Source organism: Lactuca serriola, chromosome 3, assembly GCF_051521515.1.
Source record: "Lactuca serriola cultivar US96UC23 chromosome 3, Lser_US96UC23_V15, whole genome shotgun sequence".
NCBI lineage: Eukaryota > Viridiplantae > Streptophyta > Magnoliopsida > Asterales > Asteraceae > Lactuca > Lactuca serriola.
The window spans coordinates 152,239,419-152,261,343 of NC_136410.1; the positions used below are offsets into that span (position 1 = coordinate 152,239,419).

General features: G+C 33.4%; 1 protein-coding gene across 2 annotated transcripts; it reads right to left on the bottom strand.

The window, feature by feature from the left end:
• Positions 1 to 5,232: 5,232 nt before the first annotated feature.
• Positions 5,233 to 9,195, bottom strand: LOC145093278 (putative isoprenylcysteine alpha-carbonyl methylesterase ICMEL2). 2 transcript variants are annotated; one of them, XM_079031365.1, is made up of 11 exons: positions 8,737 to 9,194; positions 7,950 to 8,026; positions 7,801 to 7,870; positions 7,616 to 7,696; positions 7,435 to 7,509; positions 7,227 to 7,328; positions 7,002 to 7,139; positions 5,986 to 6,051; positions 5,755 to 5,898; positions 5,555 to 5,645; positions 5,233 to 5,468 (listed from the first exon to the last, which is right to left on the bottom strand). In XM_079031365.1, exons 1-11 carry the CDS (start codon positions 9,045 to 9,047, stop codon positions 5,307 to 5,309), a joined length of 1,317 nt encoding a protein of 438 aa, XP_078887491.1. In that variant the 5' UTR covers positions 9,048 to 9,194; the 3' UTR covers positions 5,233 to 5,306. The 2 variants fall into 2 exon arrangements, with proteins under 2 accessions (XP_078887491.1, XP_078887492.1); XM_079031366.1 differs by lacking the exons at positions 5,755 to 5,898; positions 5,986 to 6,051 and having other exon boundaries at positions 8,737 to 9,195.
• Positions 9,196 to 21,925: the final 12,730 nt, after the last annotated feature.

The window sequence follows — 21,925 nt, forward strand, 5'->3', positions numbered from 1 at the left end:
TTGTAAAATTATATTCTTTCAGTTTTACAATTTTACAGTTACCAGTAACATTGAATATTTATGTCAAACTTGAGGGCTTACTGAACCATAAAAAAATGATAAAAGCAAACATTTCTATTAAAAATAAAAGCTTTAATCAATTAGAAATTTTACATAATCTATTTTCTAGATATCATATTTATCCTTGATAAGCTTTCAAAATATTAAATTTACCCAAATCATTATTTTTAACAATTGTAAACATAATTAATCATTTTAAATTCTTATTTTTGTCATCCGACTATTATTTTTATGCTTTGATTTGACGTGGATTATACCTCTTAGTTGTTTGAATGATTTTTGCAATTGATGGATGCTTGATTGGAGGAGGCATTACATGGATGAAGGAACTTAACTGGATTATAAAGATACACAATTATTGTCGACGAACGATTGCCGGAGAAGATTAATGTCACGAAACTTTCAAGGTGGATGATAGGAACCAATAATGGGAAGGAGGTGGCTTCTTGTTGGTCCATCTATTTCAAAATTTTATATATAAAATATTAAAAATATATAAAGGTAAAAGAGTCTTTTTATATATGATAGAGACAAATTCACAACAAAATAAAATTTAAGGGATTGTTTGAGTTAAAAAAGAAATGTATCGATGATGTTTTTCTGTGCTTTGCTCTTATACTGAGTTTCTGTACTCTGTATCTGTACTCTGATGAGGATGCGCTTTCTCGTGATTGTAATTGTGTTGTAGCAAACATTTTGGCTGCCAAGTTTAACATAACATTCAACCCCTCATAACTTCAGCAAGTAAATCTTTACAAATGGAGATGTATTTTAGTTATTAAAATATTAATGGTAATAGTTTTTTGTTTAATGTTACTCTATAATTGTTCTTCGGATATGGTACATTTTATAATTGATAAATCATTCTAAGTTAACCAAAAAGAACATTGATTCTTAATCAATTTTCTGTATCATAACTATAGGAAAGGCCATTGGCTGGCTTCGTGAAAATTTTATTTCTGAAATGAATTTAGTGGGAGATGTTTACGTATAAATTTAATATTCTTATTATTTACTCATGAGAAAACAGGGATAAGTATGTATTCCTAATGTTAAAAGGACGAAGATGCTATCGGTTTTGAAGATGTATATGCACTTTTATACTTCCACAATTGTGATTTACCTTTTATACTTCCACAATTGTGAATTGATGTGTTGTATCTAGGACTTTAATGGCAGGAAAAATGATCAATTTCAACAATGTAGGGTATAAAAGGTACCCGAGATGTTTGCTACAAGATAGAAACCCCACAAACAAACGATTACTAGTTATAAGAAAAGGGGATTACAAAGACTTTGTTAGTGACTTTGGGTTTATACCAATGTTTTAAAAACCGGTTTTTTAGTTGAACCGGTTTGACCAGTGGCGGACCTTAGTGGTGCCCCAGGGGTCCCGCGTCACTGCTCCGACGTCGGCACGTAGTGTAAATTTTTTTTTAAATGTTTTTTCTATTGGGTGCACCGACTTAAAACACGAGTGACACTACTAATATAGATTTATTTGGAAAAAAAAAAATTTATTGTCACCCCTATGAAAATGTTCTGCGTCCGCCACTGGGTTTGACCGCCGGGTCAACCAATTTCAATATTTTTCATGTTTTTTCTTATTTTCCTACATATGTATACATATATAAATCATGAATTTGATGTTTATAAGTTTAAACATTAAAAATACATATAAAAATAAGCTGTAGATGAATCCAAATACATTAAAATAACACATAAACATAAGTTTTAGGGTAAATTACACGGATGGTCCCTATGGTTTAGGGTAATCTACGTGTTTGGTCCTAACAAATTTTTTAACTCGGACAATCCCTATTTTATATTTTTGTTACATGCTTGGTCATTGTCCGTTCTAAAAAGACTGATTTACCGGGACCAAGAATGCAACAAAAATATAAAGTAGGGACGGTGCGAGTTAAATAAAACTATAACGTAAGGATGGTTCGAGTTAAAAAAAATTGTTAGGAACCAAATACGCAGATTACTCTAAATCACAGGGACCACCCGTGTAACTTACCCTAAGTTTTAGTGCTTTATATTAATCTATATATGTCAAAAACAAAAAATTATATATAACACCGAAACAAAATATAGTTTTAGGTTAATACAAACACATCAAAAAACTTTATAACATTTTATCATATGTTTTTATTTAAAGAAAACTAAATAGATTTGAAAAAAAAAAAAATCACCACAGTTTATTATGTAAATGGTTTTTTTCATGTATTTTTATTTGGTTTAACCGGTTCAATCGGTTTATTTTGACCGGTTCAACCGGGTTTTTCTAAAAACCAACCGGTTAAACCCGATTCAAAAATCGATATAAAATTAATGATAGTTGAACCATTCCCTTCTACGATTCCCGGTCCAACCGGTTTTTAAAACATTGGTTTATACGTTACATTTTTTTGTTTTGTTTATAAGTATTAACGAATCAATGTTGGTTTATTAGTATTAATTTTTTGAATCATTAACTGTTCTTTAAAAATCAAAGCAAATATTAATTGATGTGTTTTAGATGGGAATTGGTATTTGAGTGTGATTTATGTCCCTAGTGTGTGAATGCAAGACAAAAATAGATAAAATTTAATCGGAACACTTAAATATTAATTTCTTTTTTCAAAATACATAACTGTCTGTGTTAAATTACATTAAAAAAATTACGAAAAATATAGAAGTGCATAGCTGAATATCAATTTTACTTCGACAACAATTTCACGTTATATCTTGTAATTGTAATTCATATGTTATGGATATATCAAATTGTCTAGTCATTTTCTCTACCATTGCTACAAATATCTAAGGGCGTGTTTGTTTTGTTACATTTTTATTTTGTGTTCATATGACATTGTTTTTGTGGACATTATAAAAGTCTTACTTTTTTTTGTTCATAACCTTTTAGGTCAAGGAATCATTCAAGAACATCCCAAAATCAAACCAAAATCCTGAAAAAGTGTGAATGAATCTTACTATTAAAACAAAATCAAATTAAAACTCTAAAATAATGTCGCTTTGGACCACATACGCTTGTGGAATCTTGTTAACAAGTACGTAATCTAAAAGCTAAATTAAAGTCTAATTTAGCTCCTGACATACGCTACTTTCCTTCTCCATTTGTGTAGTTGCTTCGGCTCTTTCATCCAAATGTTTTTTTTTTTTTTTTGGCATTAAATATTACATTTGAGGGATATTCAGATAATGCCTTTTAATTTTGTATTTAACATTTGATTTTACCAGATTTAAGGGGTGAGCTACATATCGGAATTAGATAGAACCCGAAACTACCAAAATTGAAAGATAGAATTTGTATGACCCGACAATCAAACCAATAGATGCTACTATACTTCGTACAAATTTCATTTTAGAACTGATTTTGGAAAATACAACTTACAAAGCCAAAAGTACATGCACACTTAAATTAGCAACAACTTCAAAACTAGGGTTTGGCTCGGTATTGGAATCAAAATGAACTAGTATCGAAAATCCTTCAAAACTAGGGGTCGGATAAACTTTGTATCATTTAATTGCCTAGAAGTATACACAATTACTTTTCTCCTTTGCATAAGTACACATAAGGCCTTTACTAAATGTATCACTATAAAATACAAAGATATATGTTCCTTTGGGCAATGGTAAGAGTGTTTTACATAACTTTTGTTTCGATAGGGAAAATGTTCCTTCTTGTTTCTTGTCCCACAAGAACTTGACTTCTTTTCTTGTCAATGATGTGAGAGGTACAAGTATACAAGAATTTTTTTGAATAAATCGCCAATAATATCCGGATAGATCAAGAAAACTTCGAACATTAGTTGGTGTTTTTAGGGGTTCCTATTTCATCACCTCTTCAATATTTGATGGATTAACTATAATACCTTCTTGGGAGACAACATGTCCTAAGAATTGAATCTTCCGTAACCAAAAGTCATTCTTTGAAAACTTAGCATAAATGTGTTCTTTTTTCAGGACTTACAATATTTGTCACAAGTGTTTTTCGTGATTTTTTCGTTCTTCGAGTAAATAAGGATGTTGTCCATGAATACGATCACAACCTTTCTAACTGACTTGGCAATCTACGGAAGTAACTTGACAGTCCACGTAACTGACTTGTCGGTCGGCATAACTTGACTTGTCAGTCCGTGGAAGTAGCCATATAGATAGTATCATGTAGTGTAGCCTATTATAAGGGACCTAGTATAAAGTGAACTTGAATACCTATGTAATCGTTTCAAGAAATAATATAAACCTTAGCTATGTTATCTGATGTGTTAAATGACCGTATGAAATTCCACATAAAATCTTTTCATTATTAGTTCCGAGCCAATCCATGCCAAACACCATGCCAATCTCCTTAATTCTCATTGGCAACAAACTGACACTAAAAATGTTTATGTCGATGTCTATTGTGCACGATATAGTTAGGGATGTTTTGTTTGACATATTTAAGTGTGTTGGGGTTTTCGCTAAGAAATAGGCACCTGTTAACTTTTTGACTGACCCGACAGAAATAAGGTCAACCCTCAGACTGGCTGACATTTTGATTTTTGGATAGGTCGGAGGGAAACACGCATGTGTGGATCTTACATGGGTATCCCCTTTCGTGGGCCTGAGGGCTGGGGGTTTCACGGCGAGACATGTTGCTTTAAAAGCAACTACAGGCAAAAGTCACCAAACATGAGAGATCGTGCATAGAAAATCAAAACGTATTCATACAATTTGCATTTGATACGTTTGGTTTCCTCGCGCCGGATGCAATAGAGCTTCTTAAAAGAGTACAACAAATCATGCATAGTAATGTTATATATCCCCTAGATCTTCGGATATAGTCTTTAAAAGAATTAGTTTGACTATTTAAAAAGGCTTAGCGGCACAACTTGTTACCCGTTTGTCATCTTACTCATTATACGAAGACAATTAAAATATATGTTTAAAGATTATTTAGAACTAAAAGAGGCAAAGTGAATTATAATAAAATTTCCGCATTGCTTCATAAAATTTTCTACCTAATCCCTAATTTTCTAACATCGCCATTATCTCCTGAAATTCTATTTTATGTGTTCATTATGCAACACTTCTTTTTTTGGTCATTAAGATCAATACCTCAAAACACAAACTACATTAAATACACATCCAAAAATTCCTTTAGCAAAAAAAAAAAAAATACATACATAAACAAATACCACTAGTCTTTTCCCATAAATAAACTTGTTTGGAAAATAAAGTTACATAAATAAAATAATTATTTAAAAAGGACTGACAAGGCCAGCTAATTTCAACAAAGGCTCAGGGCAAAGTCGTCTACGTGGAGGCGCCATTGCATCGTTAGCAAGTGCTTCCGTATCACCCGCATGTAAATAATCCACTATGTAATCAAATAGCTCCTCTTTCCCACCTCTTAAAGCATCCTAAATTTATTTATTTATTTAACCCAATTTCAATTTTTTTTTTTTTAATTGTAATGTTTTTTATTATAGGAATAAAATAAACTTACTTGAATAAATAAATCTGTATGAGTTTTTCCCTCATACAGTATTAGCTCAGCTTTTGCTCCAGCTCTCTTTAAAGCATCTACGTACGTTATACTACAAAAGAAATATTATTATAAAAAATCTTTCCAATTATAGTATGAATCTATATACATTTTTCAACGTACAATACAAAAAGCAGATAGTACAATCAATGAAAGCACACCTTGCATCTGGTGGAATTGAAAAATCTTCAGTTCCATGAAAAAGAACAATATGAGGAAGGAGAGGAACAGCGTTTTTAGCAGTTGGATCTTCGATAAGGATTTCAGGAGAAAATTCTTGAAGGGATTCATCCCCCTCCATTATACTATTTTTTTTTAAAAAAATTAATAAATAAATAAAAACATAATAATATAGAATCATGAGATTTAATTGATATAAAATTATTTAACACCTTAGAAATATAGAGCGATAGAGGCCTCGTTGATCAAAATGGTCAACTAAGTTGGTCAAGTTGTACCTATTTAAAAAAAAATTACAAAAAAACAAAAATTATTTCATAAATTGGTGGATTGAAGAAAGTAGTATTTTGAGAAATAGCAAATCTAATTTCATTTCTTTGTTTATTAATTATTATAGCATCATACTTTCACTTTCATTTATTCCTGTATTTTGAAAAATCTACGCAATGATTATTATATATAATAAAAAGCAACTAGTCTATGAAATATGAATAGTACATATTTTTGGGTTTTAGACTTTGGTCACAATAGTTTCGTATTTTGGCAAGTTTAGTCCCTATGTAGAAAATAAATTACGAAAGTTGTCCATTTAATTTACAGAAAAGGTCCCTGTAGCTTTACCTTTGGGTTTTAGACTTTGGCCACAATACTTTTATATGTTGTCAGGTTTAGTCCATGTGTAGAAAATAAATTACAAAAGTTGTTCATTTAATTTACAAAAAAGGTCCCTGTTTGGGTTTTAGACTTTGGCCACAATACTTTCATATGTTGGCAGGTTTGGTCTCTGTGTAGAAAATAAATTACGAAAGTTGTCCATTTAATTTACAGAAAAGGTCCCTGTAGATTTACATCCGTAGATTTACATCTGGGTTTTAGACTTTGGCCATAATACTTTCGTATGTTGGCAGGTTTGGTCCATGTGTAGAAAATAAATTACGAAAGTTGTCCATTTAATTTGCAGAAAAGATCCCTGTAGATTTACTTTTGGGTTTAGGCTTTGGCCATCATACTTTCATATGTTGGCAGGTTTGGTCCTTGTGTAGAAAATAAATTACAAAATCTCTCCCTGTAATTTACAGAAAAGGTCCATTCGCATGTTTTTATAGAAATTGTCCGTGTGTTTAAATAGTATACTCTTTGGTCCATTAGTTTAAAGAAAAATTAGAAAAATGGTCCCTGTCTAATAGAAAATTTACAGATTACGTCCCAAAAAGGGGCTATTTCTTACCCTCCAGATAAACCAAAATAAGCTTTTATCTGAGAGACACTCCAAGAGGTGGGCCCGCCTTTCGATTCTATAATCGCCTGCTTCAAGAGTACACAAGAAGATATATGTGCCCCAGCAGATTGCCCCATTAAATATATCCTACATAAAAATATGATGATGTCATCAAGTATTATTAAAATCCACCATAACTTATTTTATATAATATATAATATATAATATATATACCTATTAGGATCACCTCCATAATTAGCAATATTATTGCAAATAAATGAAATTCCTCTAGAAACATCTTCAACCATATCACTGATTGTACCTTGAGGAAAGTTCCTACATGAAAGATATATAGATTCAAATTTTGTATAGTTTTTAACAAAATCATCATCATCATCATCACCATCATCATCATATCAAGTATGATGATGAATATGATCACCTGTAATCAATGCATGTCACAATGATATCTCTTTCTGCTAATTGAAATCCTAATAGGGACCCCCACCCTTTATATCTACAACATTAAAACAAACATAAAAAGGTTAATAAAGCACAATTTTATAATTTAAAACTTGAATAAAACTAAAAAGATTATATATATTTATTTATTTATTTCTTACCCTATGATCCATGCTCCACCAGTCACAAATACAATAACTGGCTTTGGGCTATCTATGTTATTTGGCAAGTATAGATCCAACCTGAAATTGTTATTATTATTATTTTGAGTATATATGATTAAGTCAATAGAAAAAAAGATAAATTGTGTTGGTATATGATTATATGAATCAAGATTTTACATTACCTGTTTCTAGGTTGATCTCCATAAACTATGCTTCTTCGAATTTGGGTTGAAAAGAAATACTGATGTAAAACTGTAAAAAGGAATGATTAAACATGATTAATATGTGAAAATTAGATTATATAAAGAGAAAAGGTTAACAAAAAACAGACCTTGAAGGAAACCAGGCATTAGCAGCATTGCATAAAGACCTAGGGCAAGAAGCCTTGAGATCCACCTTCGGCCTACCCTGATTGAAAGCAAATGATTAGGAAAGAATTTTCTGAAATAATATAAGATATATTACATAATGTAACAAAAAAAGAATAACAATATGCAGTAAAATTAGAAGGATTTGCTAAAACAAAAGTACAATTTCAAGAAAACTAATCATTGATTGTATTTGTAGGTATCTTGCTATGATAGCAATCTCAAGCAATTAGGTACACTGTTTGTATTCATATGTCCACATGGTAGCATGTTTCATGTTCAATATGGAACAAAATCACATCAATTGATCATTGATTTTGATTTCAATTCCAAACTTTGACAGCCATGGCCAACTATTGCCAAAAACTAATCTTATTTCCTTCATTTCAGATCATGATTTGACAAGATAGGAATCGTAATGATCTATGATAGATGCCTCTAAATCAGAAAAGTAACAGAATACCAAAATCTACACGACTCTGTGAGTGTTTACTTGAGAAATCACAGAGCTCTACGAAAACGAAAGATAAACATAAGGAAAAATCTCAACTGAAAAGGATTGTATTCCATCAATCCGATATAAAATTGCAACAAACGTGGCAAGTTGTTATTCTGACATACAAGTATCTCAAATCTGATATTACTTTACACAAAACTACGAATCAAAGATCTCGAAACTGCGTGGTTGCAATAAAACGATGAAAGGAGTAGAATTGTAGAGCCCTAAATTCAAAAACAAAGAAATTGTACCCGAGATAGCGAAGAAGAGTGAACGCAAGGCGAGTAATCAAATACGTTTCACTAGCAGCATGTCCGATCTCACGACCGAACGATTGCGACCGGCATAAATTAGGGGAGGTCTTCGCCGACGTTGCATTAATGGCGGTTCTCCGCCTCGCGGCGGTGGCAGGATTTGTGGAAGTGGTGGTTCTAGAACGTAGGGGGGAATCAACGGCGTCTGTGTTCTTCATGTCTTCTTGAGTTGATGTGGTTGTGGTTGTGGTTGTGGTTTTGGTTTGTTCAGCCGGAAAGAAGCCAATCGGCGACGTTGAACTCGCCATTAGCAAATTTTCCGGCAAGATAAGATTTGAATTTGATAAAAAGATGATTGAAATGGAAGGAGGACTGTACACCTGTTGTTTGGGAGACGGTGACACGGAAGACACGGTTCTTTCTGCAGGCGCTGTAGTGTCCGGTATGTTCCAGTGTTTATAAGAAATCGGATTCAAATTTAACCCGAAAAAAAATTAATTAAAAAATGTAGCTTTTGTTTGTATCGAATATTCGAAAGAACTTGTATTTTATAATAGATTTTGGTATTCTTATTTGTTTTGAAATTCTTTTGTTTTTATTGTTGTATATGTTTGTAGTGTCTTTGATGGAAAGTTGTTTTTTATAATTTTTATTGGAAAAAATACTTATCAAAATTTATTTGTAAGAAGACGTAAGATGTGTTCGTCAAAACTGTCTATAATGGGTAGTAATAGAAAAACAATAGTTTAGTGTAGAGGTGAGTATTTGTATTGGATCGCACCGGACCGATTTTATAAAAATTGAAGAACTTTAGATCTTTAACGAAACTTGTTTTGCGGAAATTAATAGACCTTAGACCAGACCCGTTAATGTTTACACCTAGTTTAATAATTTGATATCTTATATTGTTTCCATAATCAAACATAAAACCTCTTCTTACTAAATTTGATTCACAATTATTTTATTAGGAATTATTATGTTCTTAGTATACTTGTTTTTCCATTATTAATCGTATCAATAATAAGAGACTCCATAAATTTTTTTAACGTTTGTATTATTACCCATTTTCAATAAGCATGTGTGTAACCTTCAGTTCGACAAAAAAATATGCATTATATTCAATTTTCTCGTTTGCTAATTGAAGGTTATACGTCTACTAATTTGAAATTGAAAAAATTAAAAAAAATTGTTGACTCTTTTACTATTGATAATGTTATTTTTTGAACGATTGTATGTATTAAAATAGAAAGCTAGCAAAACAAAAAAACACTTAATTCATGAGGGGATTTTTAATGGAATTTATAGGTTACAAGTTCTATGTACATGCGGAAAAATCACTTAAGCCACTTAAGGGTACATGCAACCTAATGGATCTATGTCTTTATACATTAATAGCAACATACTATGACACTACACGAACCCTATGTTATAATAGAAATTTGCAAGTTAGGTTTACATACCCTTGATATTGTTATAGAAAACAATATCCTTGATTCCCTTATAGAACTTCAAAAAACTTAGCACCAAAAGTATGATGTCTCTAATGGCTAACACCCAAACCCTAGAAACTATAAGACAATTGAAGAGAGATTATGAGAGGGAGAAATTTGGCTAGGGCTTCACAAGAAAAGAAATGGCCGAAAATACAATGGTTAGAACCCTTTATATAGCTGCATGGGAACCCTATAAACCCTAGAATTAAACATAAAATAATATTATTTTCAAATCAATAATTATCTAGTTTCCTTATATTAATTGGAGGCTTCTAGAATCCCTTGAAGGGATCCCCAAAATCTTTCACCCATGGAAGGTTCTGGAACCTCTCCATTGCTCAACTATTAAGCAATTACAAACCAACCCTTGTACCTCTAATTAATTCTAACTGAACCCAAATTAATTCTAATCAATTTCTAAATAATTTATTAATCATAATAAATTAACAATTAATAATTTATTTCCTCTTTCTCTAAATGTCATTCTATAATATTTCTAGTTATAAAGACAACCCAAAAAGGACTTTGATATTAATTACAAGAATATACCAATTTAGCTATGACCTTAGACACCTTAATCCAATAGTCCCCCACTTAGATAAGTCCATAACTAAAATTGCCAATATAACCCTAAACTAAACAGCAAAGAGTGCTTTCCAAAGTCATTGATAAACTCTGATTCAAATCAGACATTGGTCCAAATATAAGTGATCAACTACTCCTTTGATTTTCATGATATCGTATGGACACGAGACATGGTTTATAATCAATCTCATTGCCCATGATTTTGTTTCCCAATTTCCCAATTTGTGAAGACGTCATTAGACTACTAATTGAACACATCAATTAGTCATGGTTGGGCCCATCACTATAATGTTAGATAATAGGGAATCAAAATAACAATATGTATTTATAAAATAACTATAAGTATAATGAATTATAAAGTAACTAAAATGTTTTTATAAAATTCTCAATCTTAGTTACTTTAGCAAAAATGTGAATTTGATGCTAATCCATGAAATTGCACATTGCACTTTATAAGTCGTTAATGGAGCGTGTCTGATTAATCGGCACGCTAATATGGACTAATAAAGGGTGGAAATAGGTGTCTCGTAAATTATCATTGATTAATGGAGTGTGTGTGGCTAACCAACAAATTAAAATGAGATGATAAATGACCTCGAGAGTACCAAGCTAATTTGCATGGTTATTCACATTTTGTTTGTGATCCTCGGTATCCCAGTCACAAACGGAAGAGCATAATCGAGATTAAACATGACATTGAATAGTTCAATGAATCTCAAAAGATCTAGGAATTTCATTAAAAAAACCTAATTCGTTTATATTTCTTTTTTCATGGTAAAATTGGTTAATTGTCATTACCTACCTTTATTTATTTCACAATTAGATTACAACATCCCTTTTCTAAGTTGTGAATTATCTAGTTGGATCATAGCCTTAATATTTCATTTGGGTGTTATATTGAGGATTACTCATATCTAACCTAAAACTTGTCTTTCTTCTCTTTTAGATGTCAACTCCCAACGATGCTTCTGGTTCATCCTCCTCCTCCAACAACTTTTCGCTTTTAAACATCAGCTCGAGAGTTACTTTTGATGGCACCAATTATAATGATTGGATGCGTAACATCAAAATGGCTCTACATTTCGAGGACAAATAGTATGTGCTCGAAAAGGAACTTCTCGAGATCGATGAAACCAAAGCTACTACCGCAGAACTAGTTGAGTATAGAAAGAACTACAACGATGTAACCAAAGTGGCATGCATCATGGTGGCTACTATGACTCCTGAGCTCCAAAGGGTCTATGGGGATTACTGACCATACGATATGAACAAGGACTTAATGGAAAAGTGATGGGTTTTAGGCATAAGAGCAATCCTATGTGCTCATACAAACCCTAATGCTTGGATCTAGGTTTCTCTATTGTATATGCAATGAATCCAAGACTTGCAAACCCTAATCTAGCATACAGAATTTCGAAATTAGCTAATTACATCAGATCTAGATGTTTACCTCTTCAAATAGTGGCTTGAATCTTCTTCTCTTGAGCTTAGAGTCACAATTGTAACTCCTCTAGCGAATCACAAACACCATAAGCAAGAAGGCAACTTTGAGAGAGGAGGGAGGATGCTAATTTTCGGCCCTAGGGTTTCTCTTGGAAGCAAGTGGCCGAAAATTGGAGCCTTGGGGTCTTATTTATACTGCAGGCTGCAAGGGTTTCAGTCTAAACCCTAATGGACCACTTAGCCACCAATCAGCCCAAGGAACCTTCTGGAATAAGGCCCTTGGACGAAAATATGATGATCTTTCATCGTAATTTCGTTCCCACTTAGTCCATTAGGTTTCCCAGCCCAAAACTCAACTATCACACATTTGACAGTTTATGCCCCTTTATTTAATTAATCTCTTTTAGTCACCAAATTAATTCCTAATTAATTTATGACTAATACTAACTAAATAAATATGATTTCTCATTTAATACATTATTCTTATAATATATTAATAAACTATAATATCCTCTCTCTCTTCTCAAATTACCTTTGTCAAGTTGCTTTGGTGAAGGCAACCCAAAAGGACCATGCACAACCGAGTCAAGTACATATCAAATATAGTTATGGACTTAGACACTAATCCAACAAAAAGTACCATCAACGAGCTCATCAAGAGAATTATGAGGTAGTAAAGTCCTTCATCACTAGCAAGATGAAAGATGGAGAGTCCGTCAGTAGCCACATGCAAAGAATGCAACGATACATGGAGCGCTTGCTAAAGCTAAATGTGAACTTTGATGAGGAATTGGATATTGATATAGTCTTGCACTCATTGTCTAGTTGTTATGATCATTTTATCTTAACTTATCATCCGAACAACCAAGAGACCACATTGGCTCAACTTTAGAACCTCATGCGAACTGTTGAAGCAAGAATGAAGGGAAAATGTGTTGCCTCTACCCCTGTTGCTGCTCCTGTCTTGGCCATTGGGCAAGGAAAGGGGAAGAAGAGGAAATGTCCTCCTAAAGAGAATTGGAAGTGAAAGTTCCAAGTTAGGTCCTCATGAAATGGACCCAAAGTAAAGGCCAGTTCGGATGCTCCCCCGCCTCTGATCCTAAATAGGCTACTTGTTTTTACTTCCACGAGAAAGGGCATTGGAAACGAAACTGCCCTAAGTACTTACAAGAAATAAATGATGGCAAGGTGAAGCCAACCTCAACAGGTATTTACACTATCTTATCTGAAAACTCATCATATTCTCATTTTTGGGTCCTTGATACAGGATGTGGTTTTCACATTTGTTCTGATTTGTAGGGGATAATAAAAAGTAAGGATGTGGAGCATGGGAGAATGAACTTGATCATGGGCAATAGACGATTGTAACCTGTTACCAAGATTGGAGTTTACTTGGAAAGATGACAAAAGTACCTTTCACTGGTTCTTGTGAAAGAGGTGAAAGATTGTTGGATCTCATACACACAGATGTTTGTGGCCCTTCAGATCCACCATAAGGGATGCAAATCGATTCTATGTGACTCTTACTGATGATTATAGCAAATATGACTATATCTACTTAATCAAGCATAAGTCAGAAACCTTTGAAAAGTTCAAAGAGTTCAAACAAGAATTCAATAATCAATTAGGTAGGAAGATCAAGATGCTTAGATCTGATAGAGGTGATGAGTATCTTAGTATCGAATTCCACGACTACCTCAAGGAATGTGGAATAGTTTCACAAATGAAACCTCCTAGGACACCACAACGTAATGGTGTGACTGAGAGGCACAATCGAACCTTGTTGGACATGGTTCATTCCATGATGAGTCGAGCTTCTCTTCCAATCTCATTTTGGGGGTATGCCTTAGAAACTGCCGCTCACATTCTTAATGTTGTCCCAACTAAGAAGGTTGCCAAAACACCTGACGAAATGTGGACATGTAAAGTTCCCTCATTAGCACATATCAAGGTTTGGGGTTTCTGAAGCTTTCGTTAGATGAGAGACTCACGACAAGCTTGAACCTCGAAGTGAGAGATGTATTTTCATCAGGTATCTACATAATTTCTTTGGATATTTGTTCTACAGACCTTGTGAGAATGTGATCTTTGTAGCACAAAGGGGAGTTTTTCGTGAAAGGGAGCTCATATGCAAAAAGGACAGTGGGAGTACAATTGATCTTGAATAAATTCAAGAGTCAAACTTTGAAGGAACCTCTGAAAATGATATGGCTCAACCTAAGGAAGCAATTCCAGTTGAACCAATTGACGATTCGTTACCTCTTAGACGTTCTAGCAGAGTTAGAATGCCACTTGAGTTTTCTGGTTTCCATATTACTACAGATGGTGATACGTTTATCAGTGATGGTATACTGGTAAATTTGGATGGACTTTCTAACTACAAGGAAGCTATGGTGGGTTCTAAGTTTGCAAGTGGAAAGAGGCAATGGACAGCGAGATCAAGTCCATGTATGAAAACCAAGTTTGGAATTTGGTTGACAATATACCAGGTCAGAAGACATTTTGGTGCAAATGGATCTTCAAGAAGAAGACCGACATAGATGGAAAGGTACACACTTTCAAGGCTTGACTGGTTGTGAAGGGCTTTACTCAAACCACATGGGTTGATTATGATGAGACATTCTCACCAGTAGCTAAGATTAAATCTATTAGGGTAATGCTAACCATAGTTGCGTTTCATGACTATGAAATTTGGCAGATGGATGTCAAAACCACTTTTCTTAATGGGAAGTTGGCTGAGGATATTTACATGAGTCAGGTAGAGGGTTTTTTGGATGCAAAATATCCCAATAGAGTGTGTAAGCTTGAGAAATCAATCTATGGATTGAAACAGTCTTATCGTAAATGGAATCTTCGCTTGACGAAAAAGTTAAAGAGTTTGGATTCTCTAGTAGTGAAGATGAATTTTGTGTATTTGTCAAAGCTAGTGGGAGTATAGTGACCTTCCTGGTATTGTATGTTGATGACATACTTCTCATAGGAAACAACATTCCAACATTGCAAGAAGTTAAGTCTTGGCTTGGAAAGTTTTTTGCTATGAAGGATCTGGGAGAGGCTGCCTATATTCCAGGGATAAGGATTTTGAGAAACAGGAGAAAAAGACTAATTGGAATTAGTCAAAGTACATATTTTGATAAAGTGTTAAAACGTTTTAGCATGGAGAATTCCAAGAAAGGAGAGTTGCCTATCTAGAGTAATACCAAACTGAGTAAGACTCAGAGTCCGAGTATTGATGCAGAGATAGCAGAAATGAGTCGAGTTCCATATGTTTCCATCGTTGGATCGATCATGTATGCTATGACATGTACTCGCCATGATGTGACTTTTGCTTTGAGCATGGTTAGTTGATATCAGGGAAATCTGGGTACAGCACGTTGGATAGCGGTCAAGAATATCCTTGTGCTTGATGGTAGTGATGACTTGAGAGTAACTAGGTATAGTGACGCCAATTTTCAGACAAACAGATACAACTTTCGTTCTCAATTTGGCTGGGTGTTTACCTTTAATGGAGGAGCAGTGACTTGGAAAAGTTCCAAACAAGAGACCGTGGCTAATTCTACCTATGAATCAGCGCGCATAGCAGCAAGCGAAACATCGAAGGAGGATATATGGTTGAAGAACTTCATCGGAGACCTTGGAGTTGTGCCTGCCATAAAGAAGTCAATGAAGATTTTCTATGATAATGAAGGTGTAACGCCCGTAGATCCGGGCTAGTCAATTTGAAGATAATAGGGGTCGAAAACGACTTTTCGGCAAAATATTATTTAGAATAAATAATCTTAACCAAGTTTTATAATATGTCTCAAGGTTTCCGTACATATAAAGAACGCCGAAATCCGAGTTATAACGAAGAAGTTATGGTCCGTCGAAGTTTTACGACAAAACCGGCACGACACCGGGAAGCATAAATAGTAAATTTACGATGGAGCGACTTTTAGCCTTAGCAATCTAAACGAAAGTTGTAGTATATGTTAAACTGAGAAAATCCATAAAAAGAACGCCCAAATCTGACTTCGTATGAGGAAGTTATGATTTTTCAAAGTTTCGGCTTAGCAGTGTACAGTCCGAAACTCGAATTTTAGTTCGAGCGGTTTTTGGCTTACGCGACCTAAATGAGAGTTGAAGATCTCATTAATAGGAACTCAATGGTAAAAAGATAGGCGAAAACGGAGTCCGTATGAAGGATTTACGAATTCTTCGCGGTCATTTAACAGTCTAAACGCCTCCTACTGTTAAATTTGAGATCGGTCGAGAATTAGCCGATGGAGTCTAAATGAAAGTTGTAGATCTTGATTTTACCTATACGTTGAAACGTTGAAAACGGAGCTCGTATGTGAGAGTTATGATTTTTCTAAGTTTGAAGGCTGATATGCGATATTGGGTGACGTGGCGCGATCACAGCCATTGCTTTCTCTCCGAGGAAAGCCATCGGATGATGACACATGGCACCAACTCGGTGAGTAGGTCCTCCTACTTGGCAATTCCATCAATATTTCACACTATAAATAGAGGTGTCGGGTTCCATTCATTCTCACACCTTCAAACCCTTCTTTCTCTCTCTAGAACTTCTCTCTAAGCCTCCTACCCCCCCCCCCCTAAAAGCCTAAGGAAACTCCCTAGCACCCGAAGGAAGCCCCGAGACTCCCGAAGTCCCGAGAAAAGAGCCTTTCGGCTCGGGAACGCTGCTCCAGCGAAGCCCGATTTTCGAGAAAACCCGTTGTAAGTGAGCTACGCCTAACCTATCTTTAGTATAACTTATGTTTTAATATACTAATGTTATTAGGACCTTACAATAAGTATTTGGGCTATTATTATGAGGTATATTGAGTGTTATTTAACGCTTATATAATAATAATGATAGTTGGACTATTAATTAGTCGCGGTTAACGTCAGACTAAACCCTAGTCATATTGATACTAGGTTTTGTCGAAGAAATTGTTTTAAGAGTAACGAAGTGCTGCCCGAGTGACGAGTCACTGCCTAATCAGGTGAGTGCATAGTTACTTTCATCTTACACATAGATATGAAGTATTTTATATAAATTACATGCTATGTGTGCATATTATTTGAATACTTGCTGTATATGTTGGATGAACGATTTTATACATGTTTTAAACGATTTAAACTGTATATGTATTTTATATCTACGATAATGTTGGGGATAAAACATGGGTAGATGTAATAGATGGAATAGAGTTGGATGATGAGTTGAGAGGTGTTATAGATCACGAGGTGAGGGTGAGAGATGGACGATGTGAGAAGCCTTTTCCCAAACGATGGCCTCATCATTCAGCAGAGTATGGATGACAACCACGGACTATTCTAGACAGTCCAGTGGAACACTAGCAGGCTCGCAACCTGTAGGTGTTGTGAACGATGTGTTCACCCGGTGTACTCTAAACCTAGGTGATCTTGCAGACTTGATGCCTAAACCCTGGTGATCATGCAGACTTGATGCCTAAACCCTGGTGATCATGCAGACTTGATACCGAAACCTTGGTGATCATGCAGACTTGATGCCTAAATCCTGGCGACTACGCAGACTTAGTGCCCGATGTATAAACTGTGGAAACGATGGACTTCGTGCCGATTCCTTAGGACGATCCTTAGGAATGAGTGAACGAGAAATAGCTGATTCTTAGGGTAGGTCCTTAAGAATAAAGAAGATAATAGGGATGGATAATTGGGTTGATTGTTTGATTGTTTAAACATAATAATTATATTATTGTGGGTTGAAAACCCTATGTACTCACCAGGTTTCCCAACCTGACCCACTCAATTTATTTATATCACAGGTGTTGATATGAAGACGCATTACACTGAGAGATTAAAGAGATGTAGATCACTAGTGTAAATATATGTAAGTTCCGTTTATGCTTATGTTTCTGTATTGACAATGACATCCCAAATGTTTTAAAATGAATAAAATACGTTTCTTTGAAAATGTTTTGATAACATATTTATAGTGTTTTTCTGGGAACAAATTCCGCAACATTTTTATTAAAAGAGATACTCTAATTTTTATAAAGCATAAACAAAATCGGTCTTTTCTGGCCGTGAAAATGGGGATCTCACAGAAGGAGTGGTTGCCTTGACAAGGGAACCGAGAGATCATGGAAGATCAAGATATATTGACAGAAAATACCATTTATCAGACATAGAGTAGAAGGACACCTCTTTGTGAATAGGGTATCATCAGAAGAGAATCCTACAGATCCCCTCACAAAGCGTCTGAGTAGGGTTAAGCACGTTCATCATGCAAGGAGCATTGCTCTGAAAGATGATATTAGTTTTAGTAGTTAAATAGATGGTGGTTTTCGAGGCCAACAAAATTAGTAGCCCTAAGTATTACACATTAAAATAGTGTATAGTTGTAAAGGGATCGAATCCACGGAGATTTGTTCAATTTTATAGCTCTATGAAAAATCTATTTGTAAAAATACTTGTAAAATGACAATAAATTAAAAATGGGGGGGGGGGGGGGGGTTGGTCTTTTGAAATACTTGAAATAAACTAGAATCAAACTAAGATTTAAATAAATAATTTCAATAAAATAAGAGTTTGATGTAAAATCAATAAGAGAAGGATGGCTGACTTAAGGTTTCCTCACTTTGGCTTTTGATGAACATATCATTAGAATCCAATGGTGCAATACTTGATTTAAATCCTTAATTTGGCTATAGTAATCCAAGAAGATTGAGATTACCTAGACTTTTCTTAGTTGTTAAAATGGTTAGAGAAGCTCATAAAAATTTCCTTAGTCAAAGTCACAATTTCCATTAATCATGTAATTAGTGAAAGTCAACTAGCATTAAGAACCAAAAAGTCACCAAATCCAAGAGGAGTCAAATGCTTTCACTACCATGTTGGAGGAAATGTTTTTATGATTGTGTGAAGCAAAAACAACACAAAAATCATTTGTTGCTTGCTAATTTGAGGATCCTTTACTTAATCAAGAAATTAGCCAACTAATCACCACAAACACATTTAAACTCATGAATAAAAACATACAAGTAGTGATAATATGTTAAAACACAAAACATTTCCATAAAGATTTAAGAACAAGTTCATGGATTCTTCAACATTCAACAAAAGTTCAAAGAATTCAAAAAAAAGTTAACCAAGATTTGTTTAGCCAAGCATGGCTAAACTCATGAAAACAAAGTTAGAGAAGATTGTACCAAACATTAAACAAGAATCAAGAGGTGAAAAGATGATGTTATTAAGGTGTTCTTGGCCTTCAAAAAATCTTCAAAACTTCAGAGAGAATGCTCAAATTCGGATGTCCAAGAGTCTTCAAAAGATGGGCACCAACCTTCCTCAAATAGCCTTCCAAATGGGTTTTCGAAATCACCCTTGCAGGGCCTTGCGCGACCCGCGTGCTGTTGCGCGGGTGGGTTGCGTGGGTGGTGTCAGATTGTGGGCACTTTAAGGCTTGGGCCTCCATAGCTTAGTCCACTTGGCCCAGTTCGAGTCCAATCAGCTCCTAGCCCATTTTTCTTCAAGATTTCTTCAATTTGAGCCCAATTTGCCTCTCCAAATCACTCATAGCTTCCGCAAACTCCCGATCATCGCTCTCCGCACACTCAAAAATTCTCTCGTGCCTTGCTAATTTTAAGTTTAAATCTTCCAAGCCTTCAAGCAACTGACAAAAAAATGAAAACCTTTGGACCATGAGTGCTGGTCAAAACCTGTTTGGTGTTTGGCGCAAAGTGGCAATTTTGACCTAAACACAGAGACTATTCTTGCAATTTTGTCTTTTTTAATAATGATAGTGATCATAATTTAACTATATAGAAAGACAAAATACAGAAAAACACAACCATTTATCAACAAATATTTTGAAAAATCTTTATATTTTGTCTATATATAGAAAACTTTATGTTTTCAGTTATCCTTCAGATTTACCAAAATATCTATTTTTTTAAAAGAAATCACTGGTTGTTTTGTGACATGACAATTATCTTGTTCGTTTTTTGGTTGACATTGAAAAAAATAAACGATGTCACTTATTTTTGTTTAAATAAATGATCGTTGAGTAAATTATATATTTCTTACTTTTTACCTTAGACAATAGACAACATTATTTATTTTTGTTTTCATATTAACCTGAAAAATGTCATGTCACAAAACATGTAATTTCTTTTAAAAAATCGAATAATTAGGGTTAATGATGGAAAATATAAAAGTTTTTATTTTTTCATATAAACAAAATTTAATTGTTTTCTGAATGTTGGTATAAAAATGGTTATGTTTTATTATTATTATTATTATTATTATTATTATTATTATTATCTCGCTATATAGAATGTAATAAATTGATTAGTGAAGACCCATCAACAATTGCCAAACAATTTATAACTATATATGCCATTTCACAATTTATATTTTTTCCAAAACATTATATAATCATGAGTTTATATTGTGATGTTTTAAGGTGTATATAAATTATTTTATAGCATTTTACAATTTATAATTTTATATATGGTAGCAGCTTCCTATAACTAATAACTTGATTAACATTATGATTTATAAGAGTCGTGAAAATGTGGACGATGATTTGGAATCAATTTATCATGTGTCAGCTGCATGTGCCGCACATGCTACGCAACGTCATACAAAAAGTTTAGAGTTCTATTAAATTAAAGAAGTAATCAATTATTTGATAAATGACTATTTTGATGAAAGAAATAAGATACACACAATCTAAAATTCATATGAAATGATTATTATGCTGCATGGAGTACAACTTACAAGAAGTTTTGATGGCGTCATTAATAATATTTGATATGAATGATATTTTTTTTGTTTAATTACTAATTCTCGTTTAGGCTATAAAATTTATAAATTTAGGGATGTTTGGCTTAGCTTTTTAAGGGACAAAAGTCCTTTTTGAAAAAGTTGCAAAAAGTCAGGTTTTCTTAACTTTTCTAAAAAGTTGATTTTTCTTCTATCAAAAATCTAAAAGTAGGTTTTAAAATTGTTTTGCCAAACATCTTTTGGCTTCTATCTTTTTCTAAAAGATCTTTTGGCTTCTCAAAAGCTAAGCCAAACACCCCCTTAGTTTGTTAGCTCAAAAGTTATGATAGTTAAAACTTTGTTAGTTACAAAACTAACTGCTCTTCCGTCCCAATATTATTGTCCACAGACAAAAAAACATACAGATTAAGGAAGCATTAATTACCATTAACTTTATACAATAAAATGACAATTTTGTCCTTATTTTGCATTTAATATTTCATTAAATGTTTAATTGGTTAAGTAATAATGAAGGGTATTTTGGTAAAACTACTATTTATATTTAGAAGTGGACTATTATTTTGGGACAAACCAAAAAGGAAAGATGGACTATAATATTGAGACGGAAGGAGTATTAGTTTATAAATTAACTCATAAAAAAATTATATTTGGTAAAACTAGTTAGTAAACTAGCTGTAAAATATAAAATATTATAGAAAAATATTTAGATGAAATATTTTTTAATTAATTAAATATATATTAGAATTTTTTTAAAAAATTAAAAAAATAATTTAAATAGATTTTTAAAAAATTAACTTACAAATTATTTTTTAATGTTTATAACAATTTAAAAAACTTAAAAAAATAAACTAACTTATCTACTAACTAACGTGCCAAAAGCAAATTTAACATCGTACATACAACTA

Bases quoted from the DNA above. Each gene is read 5' to 3' on its own strand.
- LOC145093278 (XM_079031365.1), bottom strand. From the start codon at position 9,047: ATGGCGAGTTCAACGTCGCCGATTGGCTTCTTTCCGGCTGAACAAACC. The intron at 7,329-7,434 runs GTGATCATATTC...TCTTTCATGTAG, and splicing joins GTGACATGCATTGATTACAG to GAACTTTCCTCAAGGTACAA. The intron at 7,140-7,226 runs GTATATATATTA...ATTTTTATGTAG, and splicing joins TATGGAGGTGATCCTAATAG to GATATATTTAATGGGGCAAT.